Source organism: Mobula birostris, chromosome 27 (genome assembly GCF_030028105.1).
Source record: "Mobula birostris isolate sMobBir1 chromosome 27, sMobBir1.hap1, whole genome shotgun sequence".
Classification (NCBI taxonomy): domain Eukaryota; kingdom Metazoa; phylum Chordata; class Chondrichthyes; order Myliobatiformes; family Myliobatidae; genus Mobula; species Mobula birostris.
Genome location: NC_092396.1, coordinates 26,192,083 through 26,206,417, shown reverse-complemented (window position 1 = coordinate 26,206,417; position 14,335 = coordinate 26,192,083). Strand labels below are relative to the sequence as shown.

Here is a 14,335-nt window from a genome sequence, read left to right as displayed (position 1 = left end):
GTCTTTTTGTAAAATTTCATTGTATTCTTCGCTTTTAATGCCTGCAAAATTTGAATCTCAAGGTAGTATAGGGTAACATAAATGTACTTCAATAATCAATCTACTTTGAAGTTTGGAACATGCTCGATGGGCAAAGTGGCTCACACCTGGTTTTATTTTGTTGAATATTTTGTTGTTTTCACTCTCAGCAATTTATTGAGTTTTGAGTTTTCATATTTTAAAGCAAATTTTCAGAACTCTTTTCCATTGTAGAAACCTGATGTCAGCAATTTGTATACCAAGGTCAGGTATAGTCTGGGTTAAATCCAGAGCCAAGTCAGTTTAAACTGGATGGTATTAAAAACAATCTCAGGTCACGGTCAGATGCACATCAAAGCTCAGTCTGTCCCACAACAGATTCAGTCTCAGGACACACCTCACAATACAGGTGTGAATTTGTTTGGTTCCTTTGAGAAAGCAGCCTCCATCTGGAATATGAATCAGACTATTGCCAAAGCAAGAGCAATCAGACATCATTTTTGATTAGGCCCTTTAGTCAGGAAGTTGTGGTTTGAAGCCTTACAATGGTACAGAACTTAGCTGACACATCAATGCTATGGTGAAAGAGTGCTATGTTGTAGAGTTGTTAATTATGCTTTAAATTATGGCTCTGCCTGCCATATAAAATCAAAAATGAAGATAACTTCCCAGCTTTCGGGACAACATTAACCCATAACTATGCCTCCACCCATGCATTCTAAATTGTCTCACTTCTTTTTGGAACCAAGTGACTGTTAAAGATCTATAAAGCAACACCAGGTGCATTTCCAAAACAGTCTATCAGTGACACCATACTCCCAAAACCAGGCCAGGCAGCAGCTATGGAAAAGAGTAAACAGTCGATGTTTTGTTCCGAGTCTGGAGAGCTTTAATCCTGAGCCCTTTAACTGATGAGATTACCAGGTAGAAAGCAGGAAAAAAAAGTTCAAGCTTATTCTCGAAATTTTCTTGAAAAGATGTAATGTTCCCTCCGGTAACTGAGAATCCTTGACCCATGGCTACTCAAAGTGGAGAACTTGTGAATGGCACTAAGAAACAGAGAAAACCTACAGCTCAATACAGGTCCTTTGGCCCACAATGCTGTGCCGAACATGTACTTACTAGAAATTACCTAGGGTTACCCATAGCCCTTTATTTTTCTAAGCTCCATGTACCTATCCAGGAGTCTCTTAAAAGACCCTATTGTATCTGCCTCCACCACCGCTGCCAGCAGCTCATTCCACGTACTCACCACTCTCTGCATAAAAAAACTTACCCCTGACATCCCCTCTGTACCTACTTCCAAGCACCTTAAAACTGTGCCCTCTCGTGTTAGCCACTTCAGCCCTGGGGAAAAGCCTCTGACTATGCACACAATCAATGCCTCTCATCATCTTATACACCCCTATCAGGTCCCCTCTCATCCTTCGTCGCTCCAAGGAGAAAAGGCCAAGTTCACTCAACCTATTCTCATAAGACATGCTTCCCAATCCAGGCAACATCCTTGTAAATCTCCTCTGTGCCCTTTCTATGGTTTCCACATCCTTCCTGTAGTGAGGCGACCAGAACTGAGCACAGTGCTCCAAGTGGGGTATGACCAGGGCCCTATACAGCTGCAACATTACCTCTCAACTCCTAAACTCAAACCCACGATTGATGGCGGCCAATGCACTGTATGCCTTCTTAACCACAGAGGCAACCTGCGCAGCAGTTTTGAATGTCCTATGGACACAGACCCCAAGATTTCTCTGATCCTCCACACTGCCAAAAGTCTTACCATTAATACTATATTCTACCATCATATTTGACCTACCAAAACGAACCACCGCACACTTATCTGGGTTGAACTCCATCTGCCAATTCTCAGCCCAGTTTTGCATCCTATCAATGTCCCACTGTAACCGCTGACAGCCCTCTACACTATCCACAACACCACCAACCTTTGTGTCGTCAGCAAATTTACTAACCCATCCCTCCACTTCCTCATCCAGGTCATTTATAAAAGTCACGAAGAAAAGGGGTCCCAGAGCAGATCCCTGAGGCACACCACAAGATCATATGTCAGGGGGACACAGAAGCCCAGTTTCAATGACAGGAGATCAGCACCCAGTTGTCCCTTCAATCGCTTCTGTCTCATCTGTTGTAGAACTTAGAAGTCACATATTGTCCTCATTGGGTACCCCCTCATGGACCACAGCAGAAGCAGGTCCTTGACCCTGAGCGACTGCCAATGAAGGAATGTAATACATTATTTGCAAATCAAATTAGGTGGACTGTGATTGTGTATGATTGTAACTGACAGAGCCTATTTTCACCTCATCAAGCACAATTTTCTCCTGCAACACACACAAAATGCTGGAGGAACATCTATGGAAAAGAGTAAATGGTCTCCAGCATCTACAGATTTTCTCATGTTTGTGATAGAATTTTCTGTTGTTATTTTTTGCCAGAAACTCTGAGAATAAAAACACAAATTTCTTGTTTATGACCTCACATTTTGAGATGTTGGGAAGGACTGCTTTCCCACTGATGTGATATTCCTCACAACCTATTTGTAGTTAACAGTAAACTGAGCAAACTGTGAATAAGCCTCAAATATGAAAGCTTTATTGATATGTTATAATGACAAAGCCAATCCACCCAAACTCTCAGCCAGTTTGATATCCAGTTGGAATTTGTTTCAAAGGGTGTAAATGTACTGTATTGTTGCTGTGAGCCGCTGTAATTGAAAGGAAGCTGTTACCAATAAATGCAGCTAATCTCTTAAAGAAAAACGCACTATCACAGTGAGAACTGAAAAGCTGTTGTCTTTTTGGTGATTCTGAGGGTTTTTTTTCCAAAATGCAAGGAAAATTTGGCCAATAAACATCCTATTATCAACATGGGTGGGAGGGGTAGATATTGTCTGGTCTTTTTTTTAAAGCTGTTTATTTAAGTTTGCTGCGCACATATTGACTGTTATATTTCTTGTTTTACAACAGTTGCTGCACTTTTTTTTGAAAAGCATTTCAGGGGCTGTAAAGCAATTTTACAAACCACGAGGTTGACAGAGTCGAATAACAATGTTGAGTTCTTTACACAAGTCATTTATACCGATTCCATGATGCAGGTGTCAGCAGGCGTTTGGCAGCCTTGTCGGCAAAAAAAAATCCCTGAGCCCGCGATCCTGCAATCATCTCATAAATCCAAATGTAAACCAGACAGAAAAGAAATAAAGAAAGCTTCTCCCCTTGAGGCTGAGTTTGCAGAGCTGAGGTTCCCAGGGAGCCGATCCCCTCAGTTAGGGTTTGGGAGAGGCAGCTCTCTTTATAACAAGGTGAGCCGCCACCTGAGAGGAGAGCTTTAGGATCCAGAGACAATAGGAACAGGTTGTGGGATCGAATTACAAGCTGCGGAAGGGAATTCCCCTCTCAGCACCCATTCTAGTGTGCCGGGCAGGAGCTCTCCCAGTGTCTGGCCGCCTCCTCGTGAGATCATGTTTGAGCAGGGAGCCAGCGTCCCGGGGGTCAAATTCCTGCCAGTGCAGGTGAAGCTCCGCCGGCTTCCTCCTGGGCTGGGAGGAGGAGCAGCAGCAGCAACAGCAACGCACGGTGACACAGAGAGGAGCTGGGAGAGAGCTCTCCCCCGTACACCCGCGCACACAACGGGCCTGCTCGGGGCAATGAAGTCGGACAGGGAAGACTGTGAGTGCCGTGGGGTCGGGGGGGGGGGAGGGATCAACACGGACCCCGCCGCGGTCCGTCTCCCCGGCTGTCGACCGCGCCCGGCCTGCTCTCGGCCCGCCGACCTGCATCGCCTCCCGCCGCGTTGGAGTCGGCGAAAGCTCCCGAGCAGCAGGCCGTTCTGCCCCTCCGCCCTGCTACCCCCTTCCCGAATCTTGGCTCGCCTGGCCCACTTACTTCTCTTGCTTCCATTTCTCACGCCACTGAAACTTTCTGTCAGCTCGTTTGATTATTTTTATTGCGTCCCCCCGCCCACAACACGTGGTCCTCAGCAGTTTTATTTTGCAGGGGGGATGCAGATTGATTTAGATTTCATCGATTCAAGTCGAGTTTAACACCAGGTACGCAAGTGCTGCGAAGGACAGATATAATGGAAATCGTGCCCGCAGTAGCATCAGAGGCGCATAGGTTTGACAACGCACAAAGCATAAATTATATAAGCCAGTAAAGAGAAAAACAGACTTTTTTTGTGCACGGCTGTGTGTTTTGCATAATGAGAGACGTCATTTGCTGATTTATAGAGTAATACAGTACCGAATCAGGCCTTTGGCCCCTCTGCTGGAAGTCCTCCCTGCTAGTCCCAGTTGCCCGTACTCAGCCCATAATTCTCCAAACTCTTGCCTTCCATCTACCTATCCAAGTGTCTCTTAAACGTTGCAGTTGTACTGACCTCGATGACTTCCTCTGGTGCTCACCATCCTCATTGTAAAGAAGTCACTTCTCAAGTCTTAATTAAATCTCTCCGCTCTTATTTTGTATCCGCGCCTTTAGCTTTGAGCTCTCCAAACCGGCGAAAGTCTTTGATCTTCATGATTTTATAAACTATTATAAGTTCACCAAGAGTTTGAGGTATGTTGCTAGGCAAATAGCCTCTTCTTTAATGTCAGCAAGACAAAGGGGATGGTTATAGAGTTAAGGCAAACTTACACCCCCCCCCCCCCCCGCCCCACATCGCCAGCACAGCAGCAGAAACGGCAAGAAGTTTTAAACTTCCTGCAGTACACATCACACACATCCCCTCGCGGTACCAGTACACATCCTACACAGTCAAAAAAGCTCATCAAATGCCTCTACTTTCTGAAGAGGCTGAAGTGAGCTGATCATACACCCGTTGTTCTACAGATGCACAGTAGGGAGCACCCTAAAAAGCTGCATTACTGCTTGGTATGGAAACTGCACTGCAGTGGACAGCAAGGCTCTACCATGGATAGTCAGAACAGCCCCATGCATCACTGGCACCGGCACCAGCCTATCTGCCATCAGGGGCATATATACTGAAAGGTAACACTCTCAAAATGCTGCAGGTTCCTGAAAGGTGTCAGAAAGGGGCCCGTAAAGTCAGGAAGGATCCCACCCACCCTGCTGATACTCATCAGGGAGGAGGCTATGTAGTATCAGTGCCAGGACCACCAGGCACAAAAACAGTTACCTTCCCCAAGCAGTAAGGCTGATCAACACCTCCACCCACTAACTCCACCACTACTTTATTATTCCCTGTCAGTCACTTTATGTATAGCCCACTATTTTATAGACATATAATCTCTCTCCCCCTGCCCCCTCCCTCCCCCTCTCTATGTACGCACGACCGTATGTTTTTTCGTTGTGTGTTTTTGTTATTATTGTGTTCTTTATCTTTTGTAGTATTATTTATGCTTCATGTATCTGCAGTTACAATTTTTTCATTCTCCTTTACATTTGTGCACAGGAAGTGACATTAAGTGATCTTGATCTCATTCTACAATCTAGTGTGGCCAACCTCTCCCCAAAACTCAAGTCCTCTCGTTCAGGTAGCATCTTTGTCAATCTCTGCACTCCCTCCGGCTTGCCAATAACTTCCCTGTGACGGGGTGATCAAGTTTCAACAATGACTTGTATTTCTGCAACATAATGCCCCAGCTCCTAAATTTGAGGTAGGATTAAGTTAGCGTAGGTCACTGCAAGAATCTGTTGGTTGGAGGAAAATAGCTGTTCCTGAACATGGCGGTGGGGGACTTGAGGCTTCTGTACCTCCTGCCTGAGCACATGACCCGGAAGGTGGGGGTCCTGGATAAAAGGTGGAGTAGAGCCTTCTGTAGGTGCTGTCATTGTGAAGAGGGCTGAGCCTGCCACCCTTTATAGCCTCATGCATTCCTATGTATTGGAATTAGCATACCAGCCTATGATGCCTGTAGTCAGGATTCTTACAACGGTGTATCAGTAGAAATTTGTGACATGCCAAACTCCCTCAAGCTTCTAATAAACTAGAGGCATTGGCTCATCTTCTTTGTGTTTTGCAGCTATGTGCAGGACTCGGGGCAGGTTACCTGGGCTGTTAACACCCAGAAACTTGAAGCTTCTAACTCTCTCCACTCTGACTCACCAATGAAAACATAGTCATAGTCATAGTAATACTTTATTGATCCCTGGGAAAACTGGCGTGCTTGTCCCAGCTTTCCACCAGCTTTTAAATTCCTGGCTTTAATTGTAAGATGATGACTTCTTATTCTGGACTCCCCACTAGAGGAAATGGCCTTTGTCAATCTGATGAACTCACTTAATCAAACTACAGAGTTTAATTAATTCTCCTTCATCTCTTATCCTCAAAGGAACATAAACTCAGACTCTACAACCTGTTATGATTTTAATTTTATTTTAAGTCTGGTATTATACTGATGAGCTTTTGCAGGAGGAATGTGTGGTTTAATTGGTAAATATAATCAGTCATGGTGATGATGCCATCCATAGTTAAATATCACACTGCAATATGCTTGGTTCTCATGTGCTGCTGTGAATGGGAGGTGTGACTAAGTATATGCCAGGAGCATACAGTGCAAGGTGGACAAGTGGATCAATTTAAGACAGACGTATAGTCTTTTGAAAGAGCCACTTTAAGTAAAATAAGAAAAAACTGTGTGGTAAATCTGAAATAAAAGCTGAAAATTAAAGAAAAATTCAGTAGGCCAGGGCACATCTGTGCAAATTAAAATAGAGTAACATTTCCAGTCAACAAAAGGTCTTTGTCCTGAAATGTTTGCCCGGTTTCTTTTTCCATAGATGCTGTCTGAGCTGGTGAGTGTTTCTGTCATTTTCTGTTCATGCTGGTTTAAAATAGCTCATAAATGCATTTACAAATGTATTTTCTTCTCACTTCTGAAGCACAGTGCATCAGATTACTGAGAGAAGATGCCAAAATGCAGTATTCTGGAGTTAATGTTTTGTAGAGATCAAATATTCTTTAAGAAGGACTGCAGGAAGGTTACCAGCTCCCTCTGGCTAGATTGAAACCTGTCTTTATTGGGTGCTTTGAATGAATAGTTTAAACCAGGGGAGATCTTCAGTTAGTCAAGGATATGGCGTGAGCAGACAAACTACTCTTCAATGTGGATTTGTTACCTAGAAGAACAATATACATGTTGCCATACAAACAAAATGCTGGAAGAACTCAGCAGGTCACACAGCATCTACAGACAGAAATTGTCAGTTGAGGTTTTGGGCCAAGACCTATCATCAGGACTTGTGGTCGTAGCCCAAAATGATGCCTGTCCATTTCCCTCCAGTGATGCTGCCTGACCTCCTGATTTTTCTCCAACATTTTATGTGTATTGCTCGAGTTTTCCAGCATCTTCAGTCTCTCTAGTGTCTGCATATTGCAGTCAGTCTTGTGGTTTATTGAGCATGTGACACTTCCTACAACTTGTATCAGATTAACTGTTTAAAAGGCAAGGGCAGTGCCATGTTGTGCAGTAGAAACTGTACGTTGTCAGGTTCAGAATCAGAATCAAGTTGAATATCATCAGCATATGTTGTGAAATTTCTTTGTGGTAGCAATACAATGCAATATATAATAACAGTAAAAAATGAATTACAGTAGATATATATATATTAAATAGTTAAATGAAATAAGTAGTGCAAAAGTAGAAATTTAAAAAAGTGAGGTGGTGTTCGTGGGTTCAATGTCCATTCAGAAGTCGGATGGCAGAGGGGAAGAAGTTGTTCCTGAATTGTTGAGTGTGTGCCTTCAGGTTTCTGTACCTCCTTTCTGATGGTAGCAGTGAGAAAAGGGCATGCCCTGGGTGCTGGAGGTCCTTAATAATGGACGCTGCCTTTCTGAGACACCGCTCCCTAAAGATGTCCTGGGTACTTTGTAGGCTAGTGCTCAAGATGGAGCTGATTAAGTTTACAACTCTCTGCAGCCTATTTCGATCCTGTGCAGTAGCCACCCACCTCCACCTACGTACCAGACGGTGATACGGCCAGGTAGAATGCTTTCCATGGTACATCTGTAGAAATGTGTGAGTGTCTTTTGTGACATATCAAGTCTCCTCAAACTCCTAATGAAATACAGCTGCCGTGGTGGCTTCTTTGTAGCTGCAATGATAATGTTGCTCATCAGTGACTGTACGTTGGACTGTTTTGCTGTGAGTGAAGTTACAACTACGCTGAGGCTTGCTTAATCAATGTGTCTAGTCATTCTGTTCCAGTGCTTTTATCCACTTTGTAAATTGGCAGAAAGGGCCGTAAGGATCAAGGAGGTATTATCTGGAAGTATATCATATGATTATTTGCCTGCTTCAGTGCTCATAATTCAAATTATTTTATTTTGTAAAGTAAATCTATTTTATTTTGTAAAGTAAATCATGGTAGTCCATTCTACAGATAGACTTTAAACAACTGTTTCACATGAGAGTTTTATACCAGAAGTCCTGGCATGTCTAGTAGAACATAGAAGAGTACACCGCAGTTTTGTGCCAGACCAGCTAAAAAATAAATCAAAAATGTGCAAACACTAATCCCTCCTATCTACACCATCACCATGAGATTGGTGAGGGTAGGGCAGTGGATGTTGTCTACATGGATCTTAGTAAGTCATTTATCGAAGTCTCTCAAGGGAGGCTAATCCAGAAGATTAAGATGCTTGGGATCTGCAGCGAGTTGGCTGTCTGGATTCAGAACTGGCTTGCATATAGAAGATAAAGGATAGGGGTTGAAGGGACTTGTTCAAGCTGGAAGTCTGTAATTAGTGTAGTTCCGCAGGGATCTGTGCTGGGACCTCTGCTGTTCATAATGTATATAAATGACCTGGATGAAAATGTAGATGGGTGGGTTAGTACATTTGTGGATGATACCAAGATTGGTGGAGTTGTGGATAGTGTGGAAGACTGGCAAAGATTACAATACAATATACAGTTGCAAGAAAAAGTTCATGAACCCTTTGCAGTTACAGGGTTTTATGCATTAATTTCTCATAAAATGTGGTCTGATCTTCATCTCAGTCACAATAACTGACAAACACAATCTGCCTAAACTAATACACACAAACAACAGTACTTTTCATGTCCTTGTTGAGCACATTGTTTAATCATCCACAGTCCATGCTGGAAAAAGAATGTGAACCTATTTGTTTAATAACTGGTAGAACCTCCTTTAGCAGCAATAACCTCCACCAAACATTTCCTGTAGCTGCTGATCAGACTTGCACAACAGAGAGGAGGAATTTTAGACCATTCCTCCATATAAAACTTCCAGCTCATCAACATTTCTGGGATGCCTTGCATGAACGGCCCCCTTCAGGTCATGCTACAGCATCTCAATTGGGTTAAGACCGGGACTCTGACTTGACCATTCCAAAACACAAACTTTCTTCTTTTTAAACTGTTCTGTTGTTGATTTACTCATGTGTTTTGAACCATTGTCTTGTATCAGCCAACTTCTATTAAACATCAGGTGACGAACCACTACCCTTACATTCTCCTGTAAGGTTCTTGATACAATTTTGAATTCATTGTTCCTTCAATGATTGTAAGCTGTCCAGGTCCTGAGGCAGCAAAGCAGCTCCAAACCATGATGCTCCCTCTATCATATTTCACAGTTGGAATGAGGTTTTGGTGTGCAGTGCCCTTCTTCCTCCAAACATAGCGGTGTGCATTTCTGCCAAAAAGTTCAACTTTTGTCTCATCTGTCCACAGAACATTGTCCCAGAAGCATTGTGAAACATCCAGGTGGTCTTTTGCAAACCTGGGATGTGCAGTAATGCTTTCCTTTGGAGAGCTGTGGTTTCCTCCATGGTGTGCTTCCATGAACGTCATTCTTGGCTGCTACCTTTAGGTTCTTTTTTACCTCCTCCAGCATTTCACGTTGTGCTGTTGGTTTGATCTTTGTAGGATGCCCTCTCCTAGCGAGAGTAACAACAGTACTGAATTTCCTCCATTTGTAGACAGTTTCTCTTACTGTGGACTAATGAACACTCAGGTTTTTAGAAATGCTTTTGTAGCCCTTTCCACCATCAGAATTGGCTTGCCTGCAGAAGGCAGAGGGTCGTGGTGGAGGGAGTACATTCAGATTGGAGGATTGTGACTAGTGGTGTCCCACAAGGATCTGTTCTGGGACCTCTACTTTTCGTGATTTTTATTAACGACCTGGATGTGGGGGTAGAAGGGTGGGTTGGCAAGTTTGCAGACGACACAAAGGTTGGCGGTGTTGTAGATAGTGTAGAGGATTGTCAAAGATTGCAGAGAGACATTGATAGGATGCAGAAGTGGGCTGAGAAGTGGCAGATGGAGTTCAACCCGGAGAAGTGTGAGGTGGTACACTTTGGAAGGACAAACTCCAAGGCAGAGTACAAAGTAAATGGCAGGATACTTGGTAGTGTGGAGGAGCAGAGGAATCTCGGGGTACATGTCCACAGATCCCTGAAAGTTGCCTCACAGGTGGATAGGGTAGTTAAGAAAGCTTATGGGGTGTTAGCTTTCATAAGTCGAGGGATAGAGTTTAAGAGTCGCGATGTAATGATGCAGCTCTATAAAACTCTGGTTAGGCCACACTTGGAGTATTGTGTCCAGTTCTGGTCACCTCACTATAGGAAGGATCTGGAAGCATTGGAAAGGGTGCAGAGGAGATTTACCAGGATGCTGCCTGGTTTAGAGAGTATGCATTATGATCAGAGATTAAGGGAGCTAGGGCTTTACCCTTTGGAGAGAAGGAGGATGAGAGGAGACATGATAGAGGTGTGCAAGATAATAAGAGGAATAGATAGAGTGGATTCCCAGCGCCTCTTCCCCAGGGCACCACTGCTCAATACAAGAGGACATGGCTTTAAGGTAAGGGGTGGGAAGTTCAAGGGGGATATTAGAGGAAGGTTTTTTACTCAGAGAGTGGTTGGTGCGTGGAATGCACTGCCTGAGTCAGCGGTGGAGGCAGATACACTAGTGAAGTTTAAGAGACTACTAGACAGGTATATGGAGGAATCTAAGGTGGGGGCTTATATGGGAGGCAGGGTTTGAGGGTCGGCACAACATTGTGGGCCGAAGGGCCTGTACTGTGCTGTACTATTCTATGTTCTATGCATCCCCACAATTCTTCTTCTAAGTTCCTCTGAAAGTTGTTGTGATCAAAACATGGTGCACATAAACAGATCATTCTTGAGAAGAGCAGGCTCTGTCAGAAACTTGATTTTGTGTGTCTTTTTTATAGGGCAGGGCACCTCTACAACCCACACTTCCAATCTCATCTCATTGATTGGGACATCTGATACCAAATATTTTTTGTTGAAGGCATTACCCCAGAGGTTCACATACTTTTTTTGAACCTAGTCTGTGATTCTTTAAATGGTGTACTCAGTATTGATGAGAAGTCCAATTGTTTGTGTGTTATTAGTTTAGGCTGATTGTGTTTGTCTATTATTGATGATGATCAGACCACATTTTATCAGTTATTAATGAAAAAAACCGGGTAATTGCAAAGGGTTCACAAACTTTTGCTTCCAACTGTAGATGAGTTACAGATTATGGCCTGAGAAAAGGCAGATGGAGTTTAACCCAGATAAGTGTGAGGTGTTGTACCTCGGTAGGGCAAATGCAAAGAGACCACAATTGAATACAATGGTTAGGTAACAACCTTTCCGACAAATTTGGACTACTGCAATTTGCTCAGCGCTGAAGCATGTCTACACGGGCACCATCTTCCTGGCTCTGGACAGTCACTGGAACATCTGGATAGTAATGACACCTTCGTTAGACTATGTTTTATTGACTACAGTTCTGCCTATTATTTCAGGCGAACTCATCACCTATCTCTAGACCTTGGGAGTCAATAGCTCCTGAAACTGCAATCAGTAAGGATAGGCGGCAACACTACAAGCCTAAATTATTCTAAACATTGGTGCTCAACACGGCTGCGTCATCAGTCCTCACTCTACCCCCTATACACTCATGACTGTGTAGCCAGATTCTGCTCCAGTTCCAGTTACAAGTTTGCAGATGATATCACCGTACTGGGACATATCTCCAACAATGGGAAGTAGGGTACTCGAAGGAGCTTAATAATATGGTGTCGTGACAACAGCGTTTCTTTCAATGTCAGCAAAACAAAACAGCTGGTCATTGACTTCAGGAAGGTGGCGGGGGGGTTGTGGTGCATTACTCCTGTTTACATCAAATGTGTTGAGGTTATGAGAGTTCCTAGGAATGAACATCACCTGTCTGTCCAGCTTCTACCACATAGACACCATAGCCAAGAAAATTCACCAATGCTTCTACTTTCTCAGAAGGCTAAAGAAATTTGGCTTGTCCCCATCAACACTTATCAATTTTTGTTGATGCACCAGTTGAAGCATTCTGTCTGGATACAAAACAGCTTAGTATGGCAACTGCTCTGCACATGACTGTAAGAAACTGCAAAGAGTTGTGGACACAGCTCAGCATATCACTGAAACCAGCTTCCCTTCCATGGATTCTGTAATACAGTCAGCATAATCAAAGAGCCCTCTTCCTTTGGGCAGGAAATACAAAAGTACTCAAGGATTGCTTCTACCCCACTGTTCTAAGACAATTGAACGGTTCCCAATAGTGGTAAGATAAACTCTTGACCTCACAATCTACTTCATTATTATCTTCGTCGAGCAGCTCCGCTCCATCCACCAAAAGCGGAACTTCCCGGTGCCAATTTCAGTTCCCATTACAGTTCCAACATGTGGCTCCATGGCCTCCTTTTGTGCCAAGGCCACCGTCAAGGTGGAGCAACAACACCTTATATGCCGTCTGAGTGGCCGCCAACCTGATGGCATGAAGATCAATTTCCCCTTCTGGTAAAAAAAAATTCTGCCTCTCCGCTGTTCTTCTATTCCCCACTCTGGCCTTTTACCTCTTCACACCTGTCCATCATTCCCCACCTGGGTCCCCTTCTCCTGTGGTCCACTCTCCTCTCCTATCAGATTCCTGCTTCTCCAGCCCTTTACCTTTCCCACCCACCTGGCTTCACCTATCACCTGCTAGCTAGCCACCTTCCCCTCACCCTGCCTTTTTATTCTAGCATCTTCCCCCTTCCTTCTGAAGAAGGGTCATCGATTGTTTATTCATTTCCACAGATGCTGTCTGACCTGCTGAGCTCCTCCGGTATTTTGCATATGTTGCATCATCTTGCGCCTTATTGTTCACCTGCAGTGCACTTTCTCTGTAGCTGTTAAACTTCATCCTGTATTCTGTTTTGTTTTACCTTGTCCTACTTCAATGCACTGGGTAATCATTTTATCTATAAGAACTATGCAAGACAAGCTTTCTACTGTACCTTAGTACATGTGAAAATAATAAACCAGTCCCATTTCCAATTCCATTTCTAGCATGACCTCCCAAGCTCACATATTCATGCCTCAATCAATAAAGGAAAGTATATCCTGGCCTAAGCTGTTTTAATCACCTTATCTATCTGCCCTTTTACCTGCAGAGATTCTGTTCCTCAACATTAGCATATTCTGATATTTATTGTGTATTCTCTTGTTTGCTCTGTACTATCTCGCTTCTCCAGGCTGAATTCTATTTGCCACTTTTGTGTCCACCCAATTGATATTTCAACAGCTTAGAATTCTCTTGCCTATCAATGCTGCCAAATTTTCAACCCCCAACTTGATTTGACTGTGGCCCCTACAGTTAAATGTAAATCATTGTATAGTCCATGAGAACAAATGGCTAAATATCGAGCCCAGGGGGACCTTGCTTCATATTCCCTTCGAAAAGGAAAACTTGTCTTCCATTATCCTTTGCTTTCTGCTACTGAATCAATTTTTAATCCAGCTTGTCGTTTTGCACTGGGTCGGGTTTTTCCTTTCTTAATTAATCTGTCATTTCGGAATTTGCTAAACACCCTAGGCATTTGAAAATTACACTTGGAGCCTGGACTGCCTCCCTTTAAGAGCTTGGGATGCATTTTATCTTAGGCCTAACAATTTATCCGTTTCTATAGAAGTCGGACCTTTGATACAGCCTCTATTAATATAGCCTCTGCTATTATTTCCAACAGTCTTCCTTCCTAATGTCAAAATTATAAAAGCTGCCTCTTCTGTGAAGGCATGCTAATTATTCATTCTGAACTTTACATGTCTTCTGCCCCATACTCATGCTAATATTTTGATCTCTGCGGAAACACTCACTGTTTTCTGATTCTCTCTCCACACCATTATAGAATATGTTGTTTGAATTGATCTTTGCTTTCTGGCATATCTTTTCATGTCTGTTCTTTGTCTTCCTAAATTTGTTTCTAATTTCACTGCTGTACCTTCTCTATGACTGCAGGCTCTCGGTATCTGTCATAAATTTCCACTGTTTTGGCTTATCCTGCCCTGTGTG

The 14,335-nt window shown here is 43.4% G+C and overlaps 1 protein-coding gene across 6 annotated transcripts in view; it reads left to right on the top strand.

The window, feature by feature from the left end:
* Positions 1-14,335, top strand: part of LOC140188740 (kazrin-like) — a 709,679-nt gene that overhangs the window by 474,054 nt on the left and 221,290 nt on the right. The window contains exon 1 of one of the 6 annotated variants that reach the window (XM_072245335.1): positions 3,499-3,701. The exons of the other annotated variants lie outside the window; for them this stretch is intronic. Coding sequence (XP_072101436.1) covers positions 3,680-3,701 — 22 coding nt within the window. The 5' untranslated portion in view covers positions 3,499-3,679. Of the gene's footprint in view, positions 1-3,498; positions 3,702-14,335 lie in introns of those variants that run through there. 6 annotated transcript variants of the gene reach the window in all.